Source organism: Poecilia latipinna, unplaced genomic scaffold (assembly GCF_001443285.1).
Source record: "Poecilia latipinna isolate Pla-1442-1.1 unplaced genomic scaffold, P_latipinna-1.0 Scaffold290, whole genome shotgun sequence".
NCBI classification, from domain to species: domain Eukaryota; kingdom Metazoa; phylum Chordata; class Actinopteri; order Cyprinodontiformes; family Poeciliidae; genus Poecilia; species Poecilia latipinna.
In genome coordinates, this window is record NW_015112906.1 from 568,682 (window position 1) to 585,240 (window position 16,559).

The window sequence follows — 16,559 nt, forward strand, 5'->3', positions numbered from 1 at the left end:
TTTTTTTTTGTTTTCATAATATATTTTTTTTTTTGGAAATTTAATTTTTTTTTTTTTTTTTTTTTTTTTTTTTTTTTTTTTTTTTTTTTTTTTTTTTTATGAAATGAAAGCCATAACCATCAAGGTTAGCAGAAATAAACACTTTATACCAGGAAGACCTAATAGACGTCATAGAATAATTCAACATGGCTTAATTTTGGTGATAATTATGCACTTTATCACAAATCCAGATTTACAAAATGATTATTATTGTGGTATAGACTAAGGCGGATTTTTCATATTCTGAAGAGGTACTGCGTAATTCTCCAGTTGCAGGGCAAGATGACTGCGCGTTTTAATAGATGCGGAAAACATGTTGAAATTTTAGCACAACATATAGGCGTTGTATTTAGCCTGTAATGGCTACATACAAATTGTTAAAGCTATAAGTGATGCAGCGTGCTTCCATTAGGCTTTGCTTCATTTTTCCTACGTAGCTGTGCTCAAGGTGGACATGTGAACTGCCACTCACTCGTCGTGTCCTTTGCACAAAAAGAACAGCAGCCTCCATGCCTGCACTGCGGATAGGATGAGGGATGCAATCCCGATAAAAGTGATGAAGCTGCAGGAGCACTCGGGTCCCCACTCCTCCACGATGAAACGCTGCTTCGACACGGTGATGTTCTCGTTTTGCCACATTCCGCGGGTGAACAGCAGACATTTCCCCCCGAAGTCCTCCGAGTTCTCCGACAGCGGCACCACGGCGATGAAGCCGAACACGAAGGCCAGAAAGTAGAGGATGCACTGCGCGAAGATCAGATTGTCGAGGGCCATTTTCCCGTCTGACGCCTCTGCCTGCTGGCCGCCGGAGAAAGTGCGGCTGCGCAGTGGAAGCAGAGACGAGCGGAGGCGCAGCATCCGAGGACGAACTGTGCAGCAAATTAATGAGTGGGCAGAGGCCTTCGGGGCTCTCCATCTGCATCCAGACCTTATGCGATGAACCGCTCCACTACTGCTGCGGTCTTAAACTGCTGAGAAGGATTTAATAGCTGCCACGTTTTAGAGCGCAGCTACTACAGTTGGAGTGGATTTGACCAAAACTGGTTTGCACGGTTCCTTGCGGTGTCTATGTTGGATTAAACACACTGTAGTTTTTATAATAATAATAATAATAATAATAATAATAATAATAATAATAAGTGTATTTTATTTTAATATCTCCCAAAAGAAGTTACAAACTGCATTTTGATAAAAATATCATAGAAATAAAGAAGAGTAATAAGCTAAACATTAAAACCAAACAGTTTTTGGGACACATCTGGTGCTCCATACTACATTTTTTCTAGCATAAAGATTCCTTCTACTTATCTTCTGTTCTTTAAGAACTTCGAGTATTTGAAAGAAATCTGATTTTAGTTTTAGCTTTTCATTGGAAAGACCTTGTTGAGTTCTGTTTTCCAGTGTACATCTTTATTTTGCCTTCTATCATTTAGTATCCAGTTTTCGTCTTCAACAATCAACACTTTTTTCTTGAATGTTGCCCTTCCTCTGACCCCATTATGCGGTCCCAGGAAGTACTCCAAGTATGATAATATTAATAATATATGAAAAATAATTTTAGCATTAAACAATATTTTTATTTAAACAATTTGAACAAACGATGACATTTTTATTATGGATACCAACACATATCATCATCTGCAGTGAAATGTTTTAACTACAATGGATACAAATAGACAATTATCAAGTAAAAAATAAAAATAAAATTATAATAAAAAAAACATGTTTTTCAAAATACTAGGTTTCACTTCGAGTCCTTCTAATAATATGAGATGCAACATAAACTGATAGCCTACATTTTGCTATGCATGCTCAAAAATAAGAGTAATGGTTTGTTTATACATGGTGACAGTCTTAAGGGAAGGGCAGGTAGCGGCCTGTCACAGCCATCTGACATGCTCCAATGAGCCCATCTGCTGAGCAGAGCAAGGTGTCTCTGTCCCTTTGGTGGGACGTTGCCTTCTCACAGCGCCCTCCAGTGGGCAAAAATCCCAGCTTCTAGTCTGCAGAGACATGTTATGATCACCAGCTTTAATTGTAAATCCTTTTGTTGCAGAATGTCAAAACATGCAACTAAATAAGTTATTTTTCTTGTTGTTTTTTTTTTTTAACTTAAAAAGTACAGGGAGTTATTTTAATGAATATGTCATTGATGTGAACCTGTAGCTTTTTCATCATCAGGGATGTCATGAAGTCTTTTTAAACCAGGATCCATTACTATCATTTACTATCATGTAGTTTTCCTTGGAATATTCAATACAACATAAAGACAAGTATTTATATGTGTGCTTTTGAGATAACAGGAGGCTATTTGTATCCATCATACTAACTGCAGTATTTCCGTGGTGTGTGATTTAGGCCTTGTCATTTTGCTGCAGCTCTGCACTCTGATTTTCATGATCTTATCAGCTCACAGATTAGCTTGAGTTATGTTTGTGTGTGAGAGGCTTAGGCTTTGAAGTCGATGTGATTCCAAAGAACTGAGACGGTTTTATGTTGCGGTCATACCATTTTAAAAGGCTTCTGAAATGTATATAACAGAAAATTGTGGGATGGAGATTTTCTTTTACAGTTTAATTTAAAAAAAATAATAACAAAAAAATGTACACCAATACTATGCACTGTACAGGCCCCATACAAAATTAATCTTTCAGATGCAGAAGCTACCCCCCCAAAAAAAAAAAAAATCTTTTAATGGATTCCCTGGACTTTAGATTTAGATTTTATCTGTTTTATCTTTTTAATTGTGTAATAGTATCGCTAATTTAGAAAGAGAAGGATTCATCCTATTTTTAAAAAAGAAAATTTCAATCCATCTGAGAAGCAGATGAATTGTTTCTCAACACAAAATGAACTAAATGTAGTCGAGCTGATGTCCTCCCTGATTAGACCTTGGACAACCTCTGGTATCAGAAGTGCTGCAACGACTGCAAGGTCAAAGTCTTAAATTTAAAAAAAAAGCATGAAGAGGAAATTACTTGAGCAGAATTCCAAAGCCCATTTTTAAATAATACAGCATGTGTGGGCTCATGAACTGGGCGCCCAGGGGAGATCCGCAGGAGAAGTGTGTCAACCTGAAATATGTGTTAAGTTATTCACTCACCCATACAAGAGAGGGATAAGGGGAGGGATGCGAACCCGAATGCATTCCCTGGACTCTGGGTAAATATAGCGGGGAATGGGCTGAAGAAAGCATTGGGAGGTCATCCATTTTTCATGAGATACTCTGGCTGCAAAGCAAACATCCCTTTTTTTTCCAAGCATGGGGGAAGCCAGCAAAGAATGTAAAGAATGGAATCACTACCAGTGATAACATCAGTGGATTTTTAATGTGGTGTATTTGTGTTTTTATCTGGAATAGCATGTATTCTTTTAATATTGAACAGGCAATAGTGAAAATATATATGTAATAATGTTTGTGACACTGTCAGATACAGCTCAGAGAAACATTCAAGAAAGTATGCACTGTATGTCCAATGTTCAGTTGATCGGTTGTGTTACAGAGTGTGACTTCATGATATATAAACGAGATTCATGTCTTCAAAAGACTCTTTTTTCATGCATTATTTTCATCATATTCTCTTCACTCGTTTGCCTTTCCTGGATTCTGTTCTTCCACTCATGACTCTTTGTTGTGGAGCCTTCCCTCTCCAACCTGCAAGCTCCTTTCCTTCTGCCTGTAACACAAAGCAGGAGTGAAAAACAGACACAATTACAGCCTCATATCCTGAGCAGTGATGTGAAGGGCTTAATGAAATATCCTGTACCCATTAATCTTTCCCCTTCAGGGGGTGCAGCAGAAAGGATGCACTGGGCCAACTACTGATTAAATGCTCCTAATAAAGGCCATTCATCTCACCTTAAACCATGAACAGTTTAACTTGTAGTAGCGGCCAGCACTACATTGCTGCATGTTTCTTTGAGCAAGCAGTGCAGTTTCAATCCAGATTTTGTATTTATTTATTTATTTATTTAATTTTGCCCTTTTACAATTACTAATTTAAATATCCTTCTTTTGGGTTTTCCAAACCAACAGAAATATTAGTTTCCACATTAGTTTACATATGTTTATAAAGGTCGCCTAATCTGTGCAGTCCACTTGCATGTTGATTAATCTCAGTACAAATACAGCTGTTTTGTGTAGTGCTTAGAGGTTTGTTAGACAACATTAGTAAACCCAGGGTCTCAACTACATATTATTCAGGTGGATGCAAACACATAAATACCATATTAATACAATATAGCTCATTCATCGAAATGCCTATGTATCTTTGGATAGACTGGTGAAACTGAACAAAAGTCAGACATTTCTGAACATGAAAGTAATATTTGGGATAAAGATGAGAAATCCCCTGTGGCTAGACACTTTAACACAGCTGGTCATCTTTAAAATGTCAAGAAAATTAAATGTCTGTTTCTAAAAGAAGGCATGACAGAAACAGACTTGTTACAAAGAGAAGGACTCTGGATTCACAATTTACAAGCAGTAAAACGGGGTTTGAGTAAGGAACTGGCGTAGAACCGTTATTTTTCTAATTGTATTGTCTCAAATGTATGCTTACCAATTGCTTTTTGACTTTATTTCCAGAGATGGTTTGCTGTTCTGTGAGTGTTACTAATTCCATTTTGACTCTCAGTGCTCTATTTCATCTTTAGGTTGATTGGCTGATCTGCTAATTTTATGCGTATGTATGCATGTGTGTGTACTTCGGTACATGCCACACGTTTAAAATTTTGTTTTACTTCAGCTTAAATTTTATGCATTTCTTTCAAACAAAATACTGAACAAAATATACTGAAGTTCTTAGATGACAAAATGTAAATTTCAAAATATTTTAGGTTAGGTTAATAATTTACAGTTTAATGAACTACAGCTTTGTGTGGACACACTTCTGGTCTCAATAATAATAACACAACATCCCTAATAATTTATTACCGAATCAACATAAAAATTGAGGTACACACATCTTAATGCATCACTGAGTCCTTTAGTCCTCTCAGTCAAAGAAAAAGCACAAATCCATATTAAACTAGCCAGATTGGACAGGACACACCTATTTTTATTTATTTATTTATTTTTTTGACAAATGTACAAAAGCAACAATGTGACCTGCACTTTTGTTTGAAGAATGACATCATTGTGGGAGGAAATCTTAAAAGCAGTGATGTTTATGCTGGAGGACAGAAGAACAAGGGATGAAGGGGAGTAAAGAGGACACCTGCTGGGCTGTGATGAAGAGAAATCCCAAGGGCCTAAAAATGAGATCATCCCAGCCACACCAAGTAGCTAACTGGAGCAACAGTGCCCCCTGAAGGCCGGATAATGTTTCACATCGTCGATGACAACGTCTTTGTATATGAAGAACTAAAAAAAATAATAATAATAATAAAGTACCTGTTTGTCATCTGTTTGCTTTGCAGAGAAATCAGTGAAGTTGGCCAGACTGTTGGTGGATGAGGGGCCAAGTAGACAGGAAGACATGGTGTTATCTGTGAGCAAGAAGAAGGAAAACTATAAATTGGGAAAGGTAGATGTTGAAGATATTGCTTTTATGCCAGCAAGCATTGTATGAGCATTAACGTTCCTTTTAAAAGAAACCATCACATAAGATGAACAATTGGGTAAGAAAAAAAAATATTCTCATCATTTTTAACCACAGTCTCATGTCTTTGAGCTTTGACTTAGCTATAAAGATGTGCATGAGTGAGGGACAAGACGCCCAGCTGTGATCAAAAGAGGTGCATCTGCAGAGCTGTAAGGTACTCCCCCCCCCACACACACACGCACACACGCCCACACACACACACACACACACACACATACACACACACACACACAGAATATGGGGTGGGGGAAATGCAGTAGAGAAATAGGGGTTGTTTAATGGATGAATGGCTGCCGCAGCAAGGTTAGGGAAACCAATCTCTCCCCAGTCCCCATCCCTTTGGTGCTGCTACCGGTATTTCTAATCCGTGAGCAGCACAACAGTTTCTCTGTGATTCAGTCATCTCTCAAAAGAACTAATTAGCAATTGCCCCAAGGTAATTTATTTTCCTGCAATGTACGATTTAACAGTTAAATATGTGTTCAAGCTAGAAAACCTTAAATCTTGAAAGCATGAAGCAGATAAATTACAGCAAATTTAGGTTTCATTGGACAAAAAATATTTTGAGAAGAAATATATTGGTGAAACAGAACAGTGATGGAATGAGCCCTTTGGCTGCTTGAGAACCCGTGTATGATAAAGTGGGTGGATTTTGTGGAGGTAGATAAGTGCAGACTTTCTAGTGGAAACACGTTTTCACCCAGGATTTTGAAACAATTGGAAATGTTGATTAAACTGTTCATCCGGCAGTGTGGACAAAACTTGAGAAGGGGGAATACATCCAGACTACTTGGTGGTGTTGTTAGAAAAACTATAGCAATCGGAGCTACAACCTGAGATGTCCTGCTTACCAATTGTTGGTTGGCCAGCGTTGTCCTCTGAAACCAAGCTTTGGTTCATGTCAGTCACTGGATCCTGGAGGGTTGTTGATGGTGTACTGGAGAAGTCTTGAATGCCACATCCCAGAGCTTCCTTTTGCTGGTGGTGCTCATCCCCTTTCTGATCATAAAATGTGCAGTAAAAGACAGACAACAGAACATACACAGTGTCGTATTTGTGAGCTGTGCCCACCTGATCTGCTGATATCACCAGAAAACCATCTGACTGGTCTCCACTCTTGTGGGAACCTGAAGCGACCATTTTGGGAGAATCATTAGCAACTTGCTCTCCTGGTGTGTACTTCCTGTCGTCTTCTCCACCTTGCAAAGCATAAAATATTACTTTATCTTGGGACTTTAAACTTTTGCCTAAGTCATAGAGGGAAAGTTGTTCTGTGGCGCCATCTGGTGACAGTTTTGGCTCCCAGCATTGTGGCAAAAAATCAGCCACTGAGGTGAAATTGTCCTCATCATCTTCATCATCTCCTTTACTTTGGATCTCCTGATCAGTGAGAAAAGCTGAAATCCTCTGCAGCGTTATGGTGCTGTCAAAGAAGTGAGGATATTTCGACAGAGGTGCTGATGAGGCAGAGGAGAAAGAAAGGGCAGACAAAGACCTTTGATTCTCAGAAGTCAGAATGTCCTGTGTTTCAAAATGGTGTTCCCCTTGGTCATCCTCAGCATCTGCTGTTTGTTCGGTTTCTTCCACAGCTTCCATTGGGAATGGGCTTGGTGTGAGGCGGCGCAGAGCCTGCACTGACAGAAATATTTCTCTGCTGCTTGATTTTCTCTTTGGTTTGTTTGGCCACACAACCTCACTGTAATAAAGAACACAAAGTGCTGATCAAAAATGACACAAACTCATGATGGACATGGATGTTATACTACATGCAGCCTAAATTGAGTAAATTGAGTTTTATTATTTTCATTGTCCCATCCTCCTAATGCAGTGCACCAGTACCACCGAATCCTTATGATGATGTTACCACCACTGTGTCTGGACGGGGGTTTTGTGTTCTCTTGAAATGCTCTCTTTTACGTCTTCAGCTCCTCTGTTTTTCATTTCAACAGAGGATTTGTGCAAATGTTTCCTCACCTAATGTTGTAGTACTCAACCCCATCACAAATAATTCTTGGTTTTGGAGTCAGATCCATCTGTGTTTGTCACCTTTTTTTTTTTTTTTCTCCTAGCTTCCCTGAGTTTATTATTAGGTTAGTTATTGACATGCTCCTGTCTCACTGATGTGTGGTTCACGATAATTTAGAAGCCCCAGTACCTTATCCTGGGATTTGGTTTTCTCACTTCCGTCACAGCCTTCTTGACCAGTTTGACCAGTTCCTCTGAAGACATTGTTCTCTCCGTCTGATTCTGATACAGTGTGGCAGACAGTGGGTAGGGTACCATTTCACCAAAACAATCTGAAGAAAACAAGACTTACATGCAATGCACTTTATTCAACATCTGATGCATTTTCTTGACATATTTTTTACCTTTATTCTTCTGCTGCAAGATGCATACTTCAGCTCTGCTGCAGTCTTCTTCACCCTGATCAAGAGTTTAAAAAAAGTTGCTTTAGACCCTTAGGAGTGTGAAGTAAAGTAGTATTTATGAGTTAAAGTAGATTAACCCACGTTGCATCCATGGCAAATGTATTTTACAGCTTCAGCATGTAGATTCACTCCTTTACAGGCCTGGAGGAAGTACATGACCATATCCTCATTTTCTGTGTGGCTTCTTTTCAACAAAGCCCAAGCATCAGTCAGACAACTGTGTAGGTGGAGAAACAGAATGACCAAACAGTTAAGCACTAACTCAAGACATTACTCAATTGGTAAAGAAGCCAAGAGAGCACCTGCTTAGAAGAAACACTTCTGCATACAGTTTTGCATCCTCTGTGGTTTCTATGGGAGGTTTTGTCCACTGGAGATACTTCAGTGCCATGTGGTGCTGCTTGCTTTTCAGCAGAGAGATGATAATGCATCGATGTTGCCAGGAGAACTGAGGGACAGCGGCTTTGGGACTCAACAAGAGCTCCATGGAGGCCTAGGAACAAATTTTATTGGGCTTTATTTAGCAGATCAAGTTATTTTTAAATATAAATGATAGAGCCCAAAGAGAAACACATCTTCATTTGTTTCTATTTTAACAAATTCATTGTTCTTGAATGAGTACCTTTGTGCGCCCATGATCAAACATCCAGAAGGCTTTGATTTGATGGGAAAATCTGTGAGGGATCGTGAAAGCATGGCAAAAAGACTGCAGAAGGTTGTCTTTGCACTGTAGGAAGTTAACCACATCCAGGATGAAGTATAATAGCTGCGATGAGTTTATTAAGAGCCATACACCATAGTGACTGCATTAATTCTTTGCAACATTATGCCAAGCTACGACCACAAACTTCATTGTATTGCTTTTGGGATTTTAAGTGATAGACCAATACAAAGTAGTTTATCATAATAACTAATTGATTTTACACATATCTCGCTGTTTCTGTGAATGAACCAACAGCATCATAAAGGCCATGCTGATCTGAAATCTGAAATAATGACACATCTGCAAACCAAGATGTGACTGTCCAAGGACTGGAATTTCAAACCCTTGACCTATAAGCTGCAATATTTTAGGTCTAAAACCCAGGATTGGATACCACTAGTCCATTAAATCTAATCAAAATGCTTAGAGATTTGAGGTTGTAGCATGACAAAATGTAAAAATGTTAAAGTTTTGAAAAAGGAATGTACATTTAAATGCCATGTAATGAGTCCTTAGACATATTGCTGACTGGATACAATACCCTGGACCAACATGTTGTCAGTACAAGGAACCAAGACAAGCTTCAGAAGTGCGTGAAGAGAAGGTGGGGGGTAGCATTGATCTGTGCAGTCTTCAGAAGTCCATATACACTCATGTCTTTTGGACAGCTGCATCACCATGCCCTTGATCAAAAAGCCACATCTTTCCATCTCTTTCTTATTCCACCTAAATTCAAATAGGGGAAAAAAGAAAGAAAGGAAACCAAAATTTAAGGATAAATTTAAGGATATGAGTAGAATTAGAATATTTGTTATCTCTTCAGACAAACAGCAGTGGTGTTACCCAACAGTTTTAAGACACATTTCCTGATGGCTGAGTTCCATTTCCTTCCACATCTGAGAGATACGTCTCAGTTCTTGGGCTTCTAACAGCAACAACAGGGAACACAAAAGTCTTTAGAGATGTGATTGCTTTCTGTCATGTCAATTATTCCATTTACAAAGACATCAGTACCAGGGAACCTGGGCAGAAGCCCCATAATGCCCCACCACTGAACCAGCCGACCCAGCCAGATGTGTCGTTTCAGAGTCCAGAGCTCTTGGTTCCAACAAGCATTTCTGCCATTCGATGAGTGCTGTGTGTCCCTGCAGATCATACATGGAGCCTTGAAACCTAATAGGAAATTAGTCAAAAAAGATCACGTTAGTGCTGGAATGATTAGAATATGTCAAGCTGATCCGTCTTGTTGCTGAATGGACCTTGCTGTTTTCTCAACCACTGAACTAAGATGAGCAGGTTCTGCAGCCTCTGGAGCAAGATGTGTACTTCAACGAAGGAGCTCCGATCCAGGAACATCCACAAACCCTGACAACGACTGAAACCTATTGGGTGAAAAAAAGAAACTATGAATGTTTTGGATTTATGGGATTTTTTTTTTTTTTTTCAGAACTGACATTTGATAAAGTGGCAGTGCCCAGTTACATAGCTTGAATTAAATAAAATGGGTTTAACACAACATATTCAATTTAAAGTGCTTTTTTTACTCATTAATTTGGAGGAAGAGAGCAGAAAAATGTTTACCTTTCCAGTCCACAAAATAAGAAACATATCTTGCCCAAATAAGAGAAACAATCAACATTCATTTGTCTGGTTATAAACATGGAACAGTTGTGAAGCTTCTAAAAAATGTTGGGCCAAGCAAAATAATCAACACTTCCATGAGAGCACATTAGAACTCATCAAAACCTGAAACACTGAAACACTGTCTGCCTTATTTCCCTTAGCTAATGTTAGTGTTCATAATTTAACATTAAAGAAAGAGATTGGGAGAAAATAGCATTTATAGGAGAGTTTCAGGGCAGCAGAACACAGAAGACTGTCTCACATTTGCCAATAAGTATCTTGATATATTGAAAGCCACGCCTTTCAATATATCTCCCATTTAAAATCACATAGAAATTGCCAAATACAAAATACTTACACAAGGTTAACAATTCCTTTTTTGTGAATTCTGATGTCCTCTGTAGCCAGGAGCCAAAGGTTTGTAGATGCTCCTCCAAACACGCATCACCTTTGTAAAGTTTAATGTAACAACACACCTTTTACCATAAAATATTTTACTAAGTATATAGAGATCAGAGGTTTCTTCTATTCTTTACGTACCTTTAATATGCAGCTTCTTCAGCCAGTGGATGATGGCTCTGATTTTGTTAGCACCCAAAGCTTCAGACCATTGACCCTCCAACATGATCTTAAATGTCAGATCTTGGGTTCTGCAGCAGGATGAGGATTTTCAGGCAAAATTAACCCACAAACAGCCAAATTGACACTGGCCACACATTTCAATGGCCATAATAATACGTGACCATACTGTACAGAACTGTAAATTATGTCAAACAACTAAAACAACTATTTCTCAGAGTTCTGCGACCTCTTCACCACTATCTGAGTGTATTTATTATAATATTTCAGGTTAAACAAAAGTCATATAAGATCCTCAAAGACCGAGAAAGTGTGCCTGAAGTGAGATTTATAATACACTTCAGGCACATGTCCTTCAGGTGTTACAAACCTATAACATGTAATGTTCTTAGACTATTTTAAACATAATTAGATCAATGGATTGTTCAAGAGCAGATTAAAGCATGGAGGTTGTGGGAATTGTTCTGACATCTAAAAATGTTATATATTCAGTACTTACTCTGCAATAGAGGAGGTTATTTGTCTGTTGAATGTTGATGGAATTTCCTCGGTCTGAGCAGAGCAGTGAGTGCACTAAGTTGTGTCATGTGGATTTTCAAACAACCGCAGCGGCTGCAGCAATGTTTTCCTTCACCCAAGCTACTTTCTTAGATGTTAATCCACTAATCTCTCTCTGTTAACATTTCATTGGCTGAGCCGCACCATCTCCGGTCTAGTAGTGAGGTCTATTGCAAAAGAAGAATCCAATAATTATTCCTTTTTGACTTTGCGTTTACATCAGTGTACTATTTCTCAAAATCTCATAGAACCAAATAGTCGCACAGTCACTCAAAGTACTCTGTTAACTTCCTTCTAGATTATGTCATTAATTTACATTTAGAAGAATGTAAAAAAAATACTTATCCACGTACCATAAATATGCATTCATAGCCTTTTCACTTTTTCACATTTGTCATATTTTACCCAAAACCTTCCATGCAGTTTAGTGGCATTTTATTTAATATACCAAAATAGCATAACATATCAAAGTGTTAAAAAGATGTTAGAATATTTTAAAATTGCTAAAAATGAAAACTTTTTTTTATTGAGCACCAAGAGTGAATAGCTGATTATATACATGGTTATATCTAAAGCATTGAATTGTAGCTCTGGTTGTTTGTTTAGGATTAAGAACCTCAACCTCAGTCTTAAATGGCTTCTAGCCTCTAACTAGTTTTTTTCTAGAGTTGTCTTGTGCTGAGCTTCATCCATCTTTTGTTCAGCTATGATCAGCTTCAGATCATAGTTGAAGAAATGCATCCCCACAGAATACTGCTGTCAGTATTGACAGTGGAGTACAGGATTATGTACAGTCCTAGGAATTTTAGTCTTGTGTAACCAGAGTACCCTCGCCATGTTTGAGACTGTTTACTATTTAAATTAGAGGACTTCTTAAGGCAAATCTTCAGGCTAGTAGGAGATCGAGCTACAGCATCTCTCTATCCATCCGTCTGTCCATCCATCCGTCGCTTATTCTTGCAAAGTCGTGGAGGGCCCATCAAGGATTGCCTTTCTCCAGCAATTATCAAGTGATTGCTGAGGTACACCATGGACAGTCACCGGTGCGCAACATAGACACAGCATATTGATATATAATTTCTTTAAAGTAATATGAATTAATTAAATATTCAAATATTTAATTACATTTAGATGACATTTGGTGTATTTTACTGTGTCAATTTGGAAATATTCAACATTCAGTGCTTTAGCGCTTAACTATGTCTAACTGAAACTCTCGACCACACCTTTCACCTTCATAAGAATATTAGGAATGAGTAAATACAACATGCTTATTATTTAGCACAAAGTATGTTTTGGAAACAGAAAGACAAGTGTTAAATCTGTTCTTGAATTTTAATCTACACGCTTACACAACAGCTACTTGTTATTACTTTCCCAGAACTGAGACTGTCAGATTTGCATAGGTGGCAGAAGGTGGGTGCAAATCCCTAGTGGGGCCCAGGGCCGATTAATGATTAAGAGGAGATTATGTGGAGGGTCAGGTGTTGGCCGCCGGTCTCATTCAGATGCTCCCGTAGCTGCCTTGTGATATCTTTGTCAGTATGACCACTCGGCTCCCTCAACAAAGAATGAGGACATCATGGAGAAAATAGGCAAATATGAGGATGATGTCAGGTGTTGCTGACAAAAGCAGAGAACATGAAGGTGAGCATAGTTGTAGATTTTTTTTAAAAAATATTTCCTAAATAAGAGTTTTTGCATAATATTTAAGCAAGCATGATGGGAGTGATTTGTTTTTACACGTTTAATAGAAATAAGAGATACTGATCTTATGTTTGTTTCATTGTTATGGCTGTTGTGTTGATATTCCATGCTTATAAAAACCTTGTCAAATGTCATTCTACTTATTGATCACTATTTTCCTTTCTGAGACAGTATATTCATTTGATAATATATGTATATGTATATATTATTATTATTTTTTTTACTATAGCCTTCTTCAGTATGACCATAATGCAGCGTCTACACTATATCAATTACGACGACTGGAGTAAGCTGCTTATGAAAGGACCGACAGAGAACCTACAACCAAACCCCCACCCCTCAGTCCGCTGCCCCCTCTGGAGGATAAACTGTTCCTTTTCCAAGATCTACTTACATCCCACAATTAATCCCACCCTCACCTTTAAGGAATAACTACAAAATATACAATCAATGGCAGTTTTAAAGGTAAAGTTTACTAAGACCAGGAGGGACAAGCTGGCCCAGATCCTGTGGATCCTCAACTGGATCTCAGTGGTTACAGGGGTCATCCTGTTCAGCCTGGGGCTCTTCCTCAAGGTGGAGCTCAAAAAGCGTGAAGAGCTGATGGCAGAGAAGGACATCCAGTATGTGCCCAACATGTTGATAGCTGTGGGCCTCATTGCTTGTGCTATCAATTTCCTGGGTGGGAAGATCTGCTATGACTGTGTGGACTCCACCAAGTTCTTGCGCTGGAAGCTGATCATGCTGCCCTACATCGTGTGCACCTTCTTTTTCACCCTGTGCGTGCTTGTGGGGGCTCTGATGTGCTACAGCATGCACTGGGAGCTGGAGGAGGCTCTGGACCTGGGCCTGATGCAGGCGATGAGGTTCTATAAGGACACGGACATGCCAGGACGCTGCTTCCTGAAACACACTGTGGACACACTGCAGATACAGTTCCAGTGCTGTGGGAACAGCGGCTACAAAGACTGGTTTCAAATTCAGTGGATAAGCAACCGTTACTTGGACATGTCCAAAAAGGAAGTCGTAGAGTAAGTAAAGCATGCTGTTGCAACATTTTAAAAACTTGACAAAAAAGACAGCAATACAGAGCTGTTCTTCAGAATGAATGTTGACATTTTACAATTGAACCATACCCTTCTTTTTTTTCAATGGTTGAAGATTGAGAGAAGAAACAACTTCATTTTTAACAGTTGAATTTAATTCTAGTGATCTCCAAACTATAAATTCAGACTAAATAGTTTCTAGATGAATATTTAAACCCTTCTTCTGGAAGAATTGAGAGCTTATGGTTTGTTTCCTGACAAAAATCTGGCTCTTGGGCATAGTCCATTATCTGTTCAGTAAGGCAAAATTGTAAGCTATTTCTCACATTGATTTATTAAACGTGTGTTTGAGATCATCTACTCGTAGTAGCACCCCAACTGTCTTAATCACAGTTTATTCATAATTAAACAAAGAACCTATTTTGTTCACATAAGTTCAGGTTACTTTACATGGCTTTTTTTTTTTTTGCCTGCATAAACTAACAGAGAGAAATGCACCAAATTGACCAAAAAAAAACTCAACTTTATCCCTTTCCTGCTCTCAAGTCGACTGAGAAGTAATGTAGAGGGGAAGTACCTGATGGATGGAGTCCCATTCAGCTGCTGCAATATCAACTCACCTCGACCTTGCATCCAGCAGCAGATTACCAACAACTCGGCCCATTTCAACTATGAGCATCAGACCGAGGACCAGAACCTTTGGATGAAAGGCTGCCGACAGGCACTGCTGGAGTACTACACCCACATTATGCAGTCCATTGGCCTTACAGTCCTCATTACCTGGCTCTTTGAGGCAAGGAAACACTATATAGCTACCTTACCTTGAAAATATATTTGTACCTCTTGAACTTGTCACATATCAAAACCAAACATTAAACATTTTATTGGGATTTTATGAAACAGACAAGTGAAAGTAGAGCACAATAGTGTGTAGAACCATAGAAGTCTTTCTGAATTTGTCGGCCTGGATTGCACATGTAAATACTGAAATCTTGCCCATTCTTCTTTGCAAAATTTCTTTAGCTCAGTTAGTGTGCATGAAGAGCATCTGAATGTAAATTTTCAAAATTTTCCACTCACACTGAGTAATAGATTTGGGTCCTAATTATAACAGGGTCACAAGAACACTTTCGAATGTGGTTTGAACGTGTTTCCATATGCCTTAGTCTCATGTCTTTTGTAGCCTCTAACTGGTTCTCTTTTAATTACTGCCTGATTACAAATCTGATTACCTCTGTTCCTGTAGAAAACAGTTACAGCTTGATACAGATACAAAAACAAATAAACACTTTGGGACTGTAATGTGACAAAATGTAAAAAAAAAAAAAGTACAAGACGGAGCAAATATACTTTCACTGTACCTGCAGTTGTTTAGAAAAATCTTTACATTTAGACAATCTTAACTTCTCTTTTGGTCTTCTAAAAATAATTAAAGCATACCATATCCAAACTTCATCTTTTTTTTCATTTTTGTCACTAATTGCAATCCTGTTTTGTTTTAGCTGTCAGTGCTGACAGGTGTTCGTTACCTCCAGACCTCCCTGGAAAACGTGCTGAGGCAGGGAGACCCTGACTCCGAATCTGATGGTTGGCTGCTGGAAAACAGCCTCATGGAAACGGCCCGCATCATAAAGAGCCTCGGCAAGAGCAACCAAATAAACACAGCCAACAATGGTGACCCCAACATTGATGTCCCATCCACCTCGAAGGCACATTATGGGCCAGACAATGTTCCCCCAAAGGAGAAGATGGAAACAAGCTAAACATTTCAGACTTAAAGACCGTACTGAAAAATATCTCCAATCCTCTGAGCTGTTGTTGTCTTAAGATAACGTATTGTCTACCTTTTTTTAAGATCTGTTAATGGTGTTATATATTATATTATTTATGTCAGGATATGATCCATTTTACTCGTCAACTACAAAAAAAAATGGAGTGAAAAGGTTTGCCATAACCAAAGACTGGCACTATGTCAACTTAACAGAATAACTTGTCAGTGAAAGTGGCCTTGCCATTAATAATGTTTAATCATGCATGTTTTTTAAAAGTCCAAACTTTTGGATGCAATGGTGAAGTAAAGTACTGAATCTGTAAATATGTCTAATAGTTGTGCTACAGGGAAATGTTTAATTGATTACTTTTTACATGCTTAGTGTTAAACCAGTGTTTGGGTAGAAGATCTGATCTATGCATTCTATAGATAACTAACCACTTTAGTCACCTATAATCATCTAATCACTTTTTGTTGACAAAATGCAAGGCGGCCATC

The 16,559-nt window shown here is 38.5% G+C and overlaps 3 protein-coding genes across 6 annotated transcripts in view; 1 reads left to right on the forward strand and 2 right to left on the reverse strand.

Moving 5' to 3' along the window:
* The window catches only part of tmem179ab (transmembrane protein 179a, genome duplicate B), a 6,578-nt gene extending 5,608 nt beyond the window's left edge, over positions 1-970 (reverse strand). For both annotated transcript variants that reach the window (XM_015034199.1, XM_015034198.1), the window contains exon 1: positions 512-970. In XM_015034199.1, coding sequence (XP_014889685.1) covers positions 512-897 — 386 coding nt within the window. In that variant the 5' untranslated portion in view covers positions 898-970. The remainder of the gene's footprint in view (positions 1-511) is intronic.
* A 2,379-nt stretch (positions 971-3,349) lies between these two features.
* LOC106948492 (uncharacterized) lies at positions 3,350-11,625 on the reverse strand. Of its 3 annotated transcripts, none has more exons than XM_015034201.1 (16): positions 11,479-11,625; positions 10,941-11,050; positions 10,759-10,848; positions 10,037-10,159; positions 9,792-9,950; positions 9,621-9,699; positions 9,314-9,503; positions 8,697-8,840; positions 8,377-8,567; positions 8,156-8,291; positions 8,015-8,069; positions 7,801-7,942; positions 6,717-7,341; positions 6,497-6,644; positions 5,435-5,529; positions 3,350-3,716 (listed from the first exon to the last, which is right to left on the reverse strand). In XM_015034201.1, the coding sequence occupies exons 2-16, from the start codon at positions 11,023-11,025 to the stop codon at positions 3,612-3,614; spliced, it is 2,367 nt and encodes a 788-aa protein (XP_014889687.1). In that variant the 5' UTR covers positions 11,026-11,050; positions 11,479-11,625; the 3' UTR covers positions 3,350-3,611. The 3 variants fall into 3 exon arrangements, with proteins under 3 accessions (XP_014889687.1, XP_014889686.1, XP_014889688.1); XM_015034200.1 differs by having other exon boundaries at positions 9,621-9,702; positions 11,479-11,624; XM_015034202.1 differs by lacking the exons at positions 10,759-10,848; positions 10,941-11,050; positions 11,479-11,625 and having other exon boundaries at positions 9,621-9,702; positions 9,792-9,922; positions 10,037-10,128.
* A 1,078-nt stretch (positions 11,626-12,703) lies between these two features.
* Positions 12,704-16,492, forward strand: LOC106948493 (photoreceptor outer segment membrane glycoprotein 2-like). The gene is made up of 4 exons (XM_015034204.1): positions 12,704-13,184; positions 13,474-14,275; positions 14,837-15,083; positions 15,793-16,492. Exons 2-4 carry the CDS (start codon positions 13,695-13,697, stop codon positions 16,051-16,053), a joined length of 1,089 nt encoding a protein of 362 aa, XP_014889690.1. The 5' UTR covers positions 12,704-13,184; positions 13,474-13,694; the 3' UTR covers positions 16,054-16,492.
* Positions 16,493-16,559: the final 67 nt, after the last annotated feature.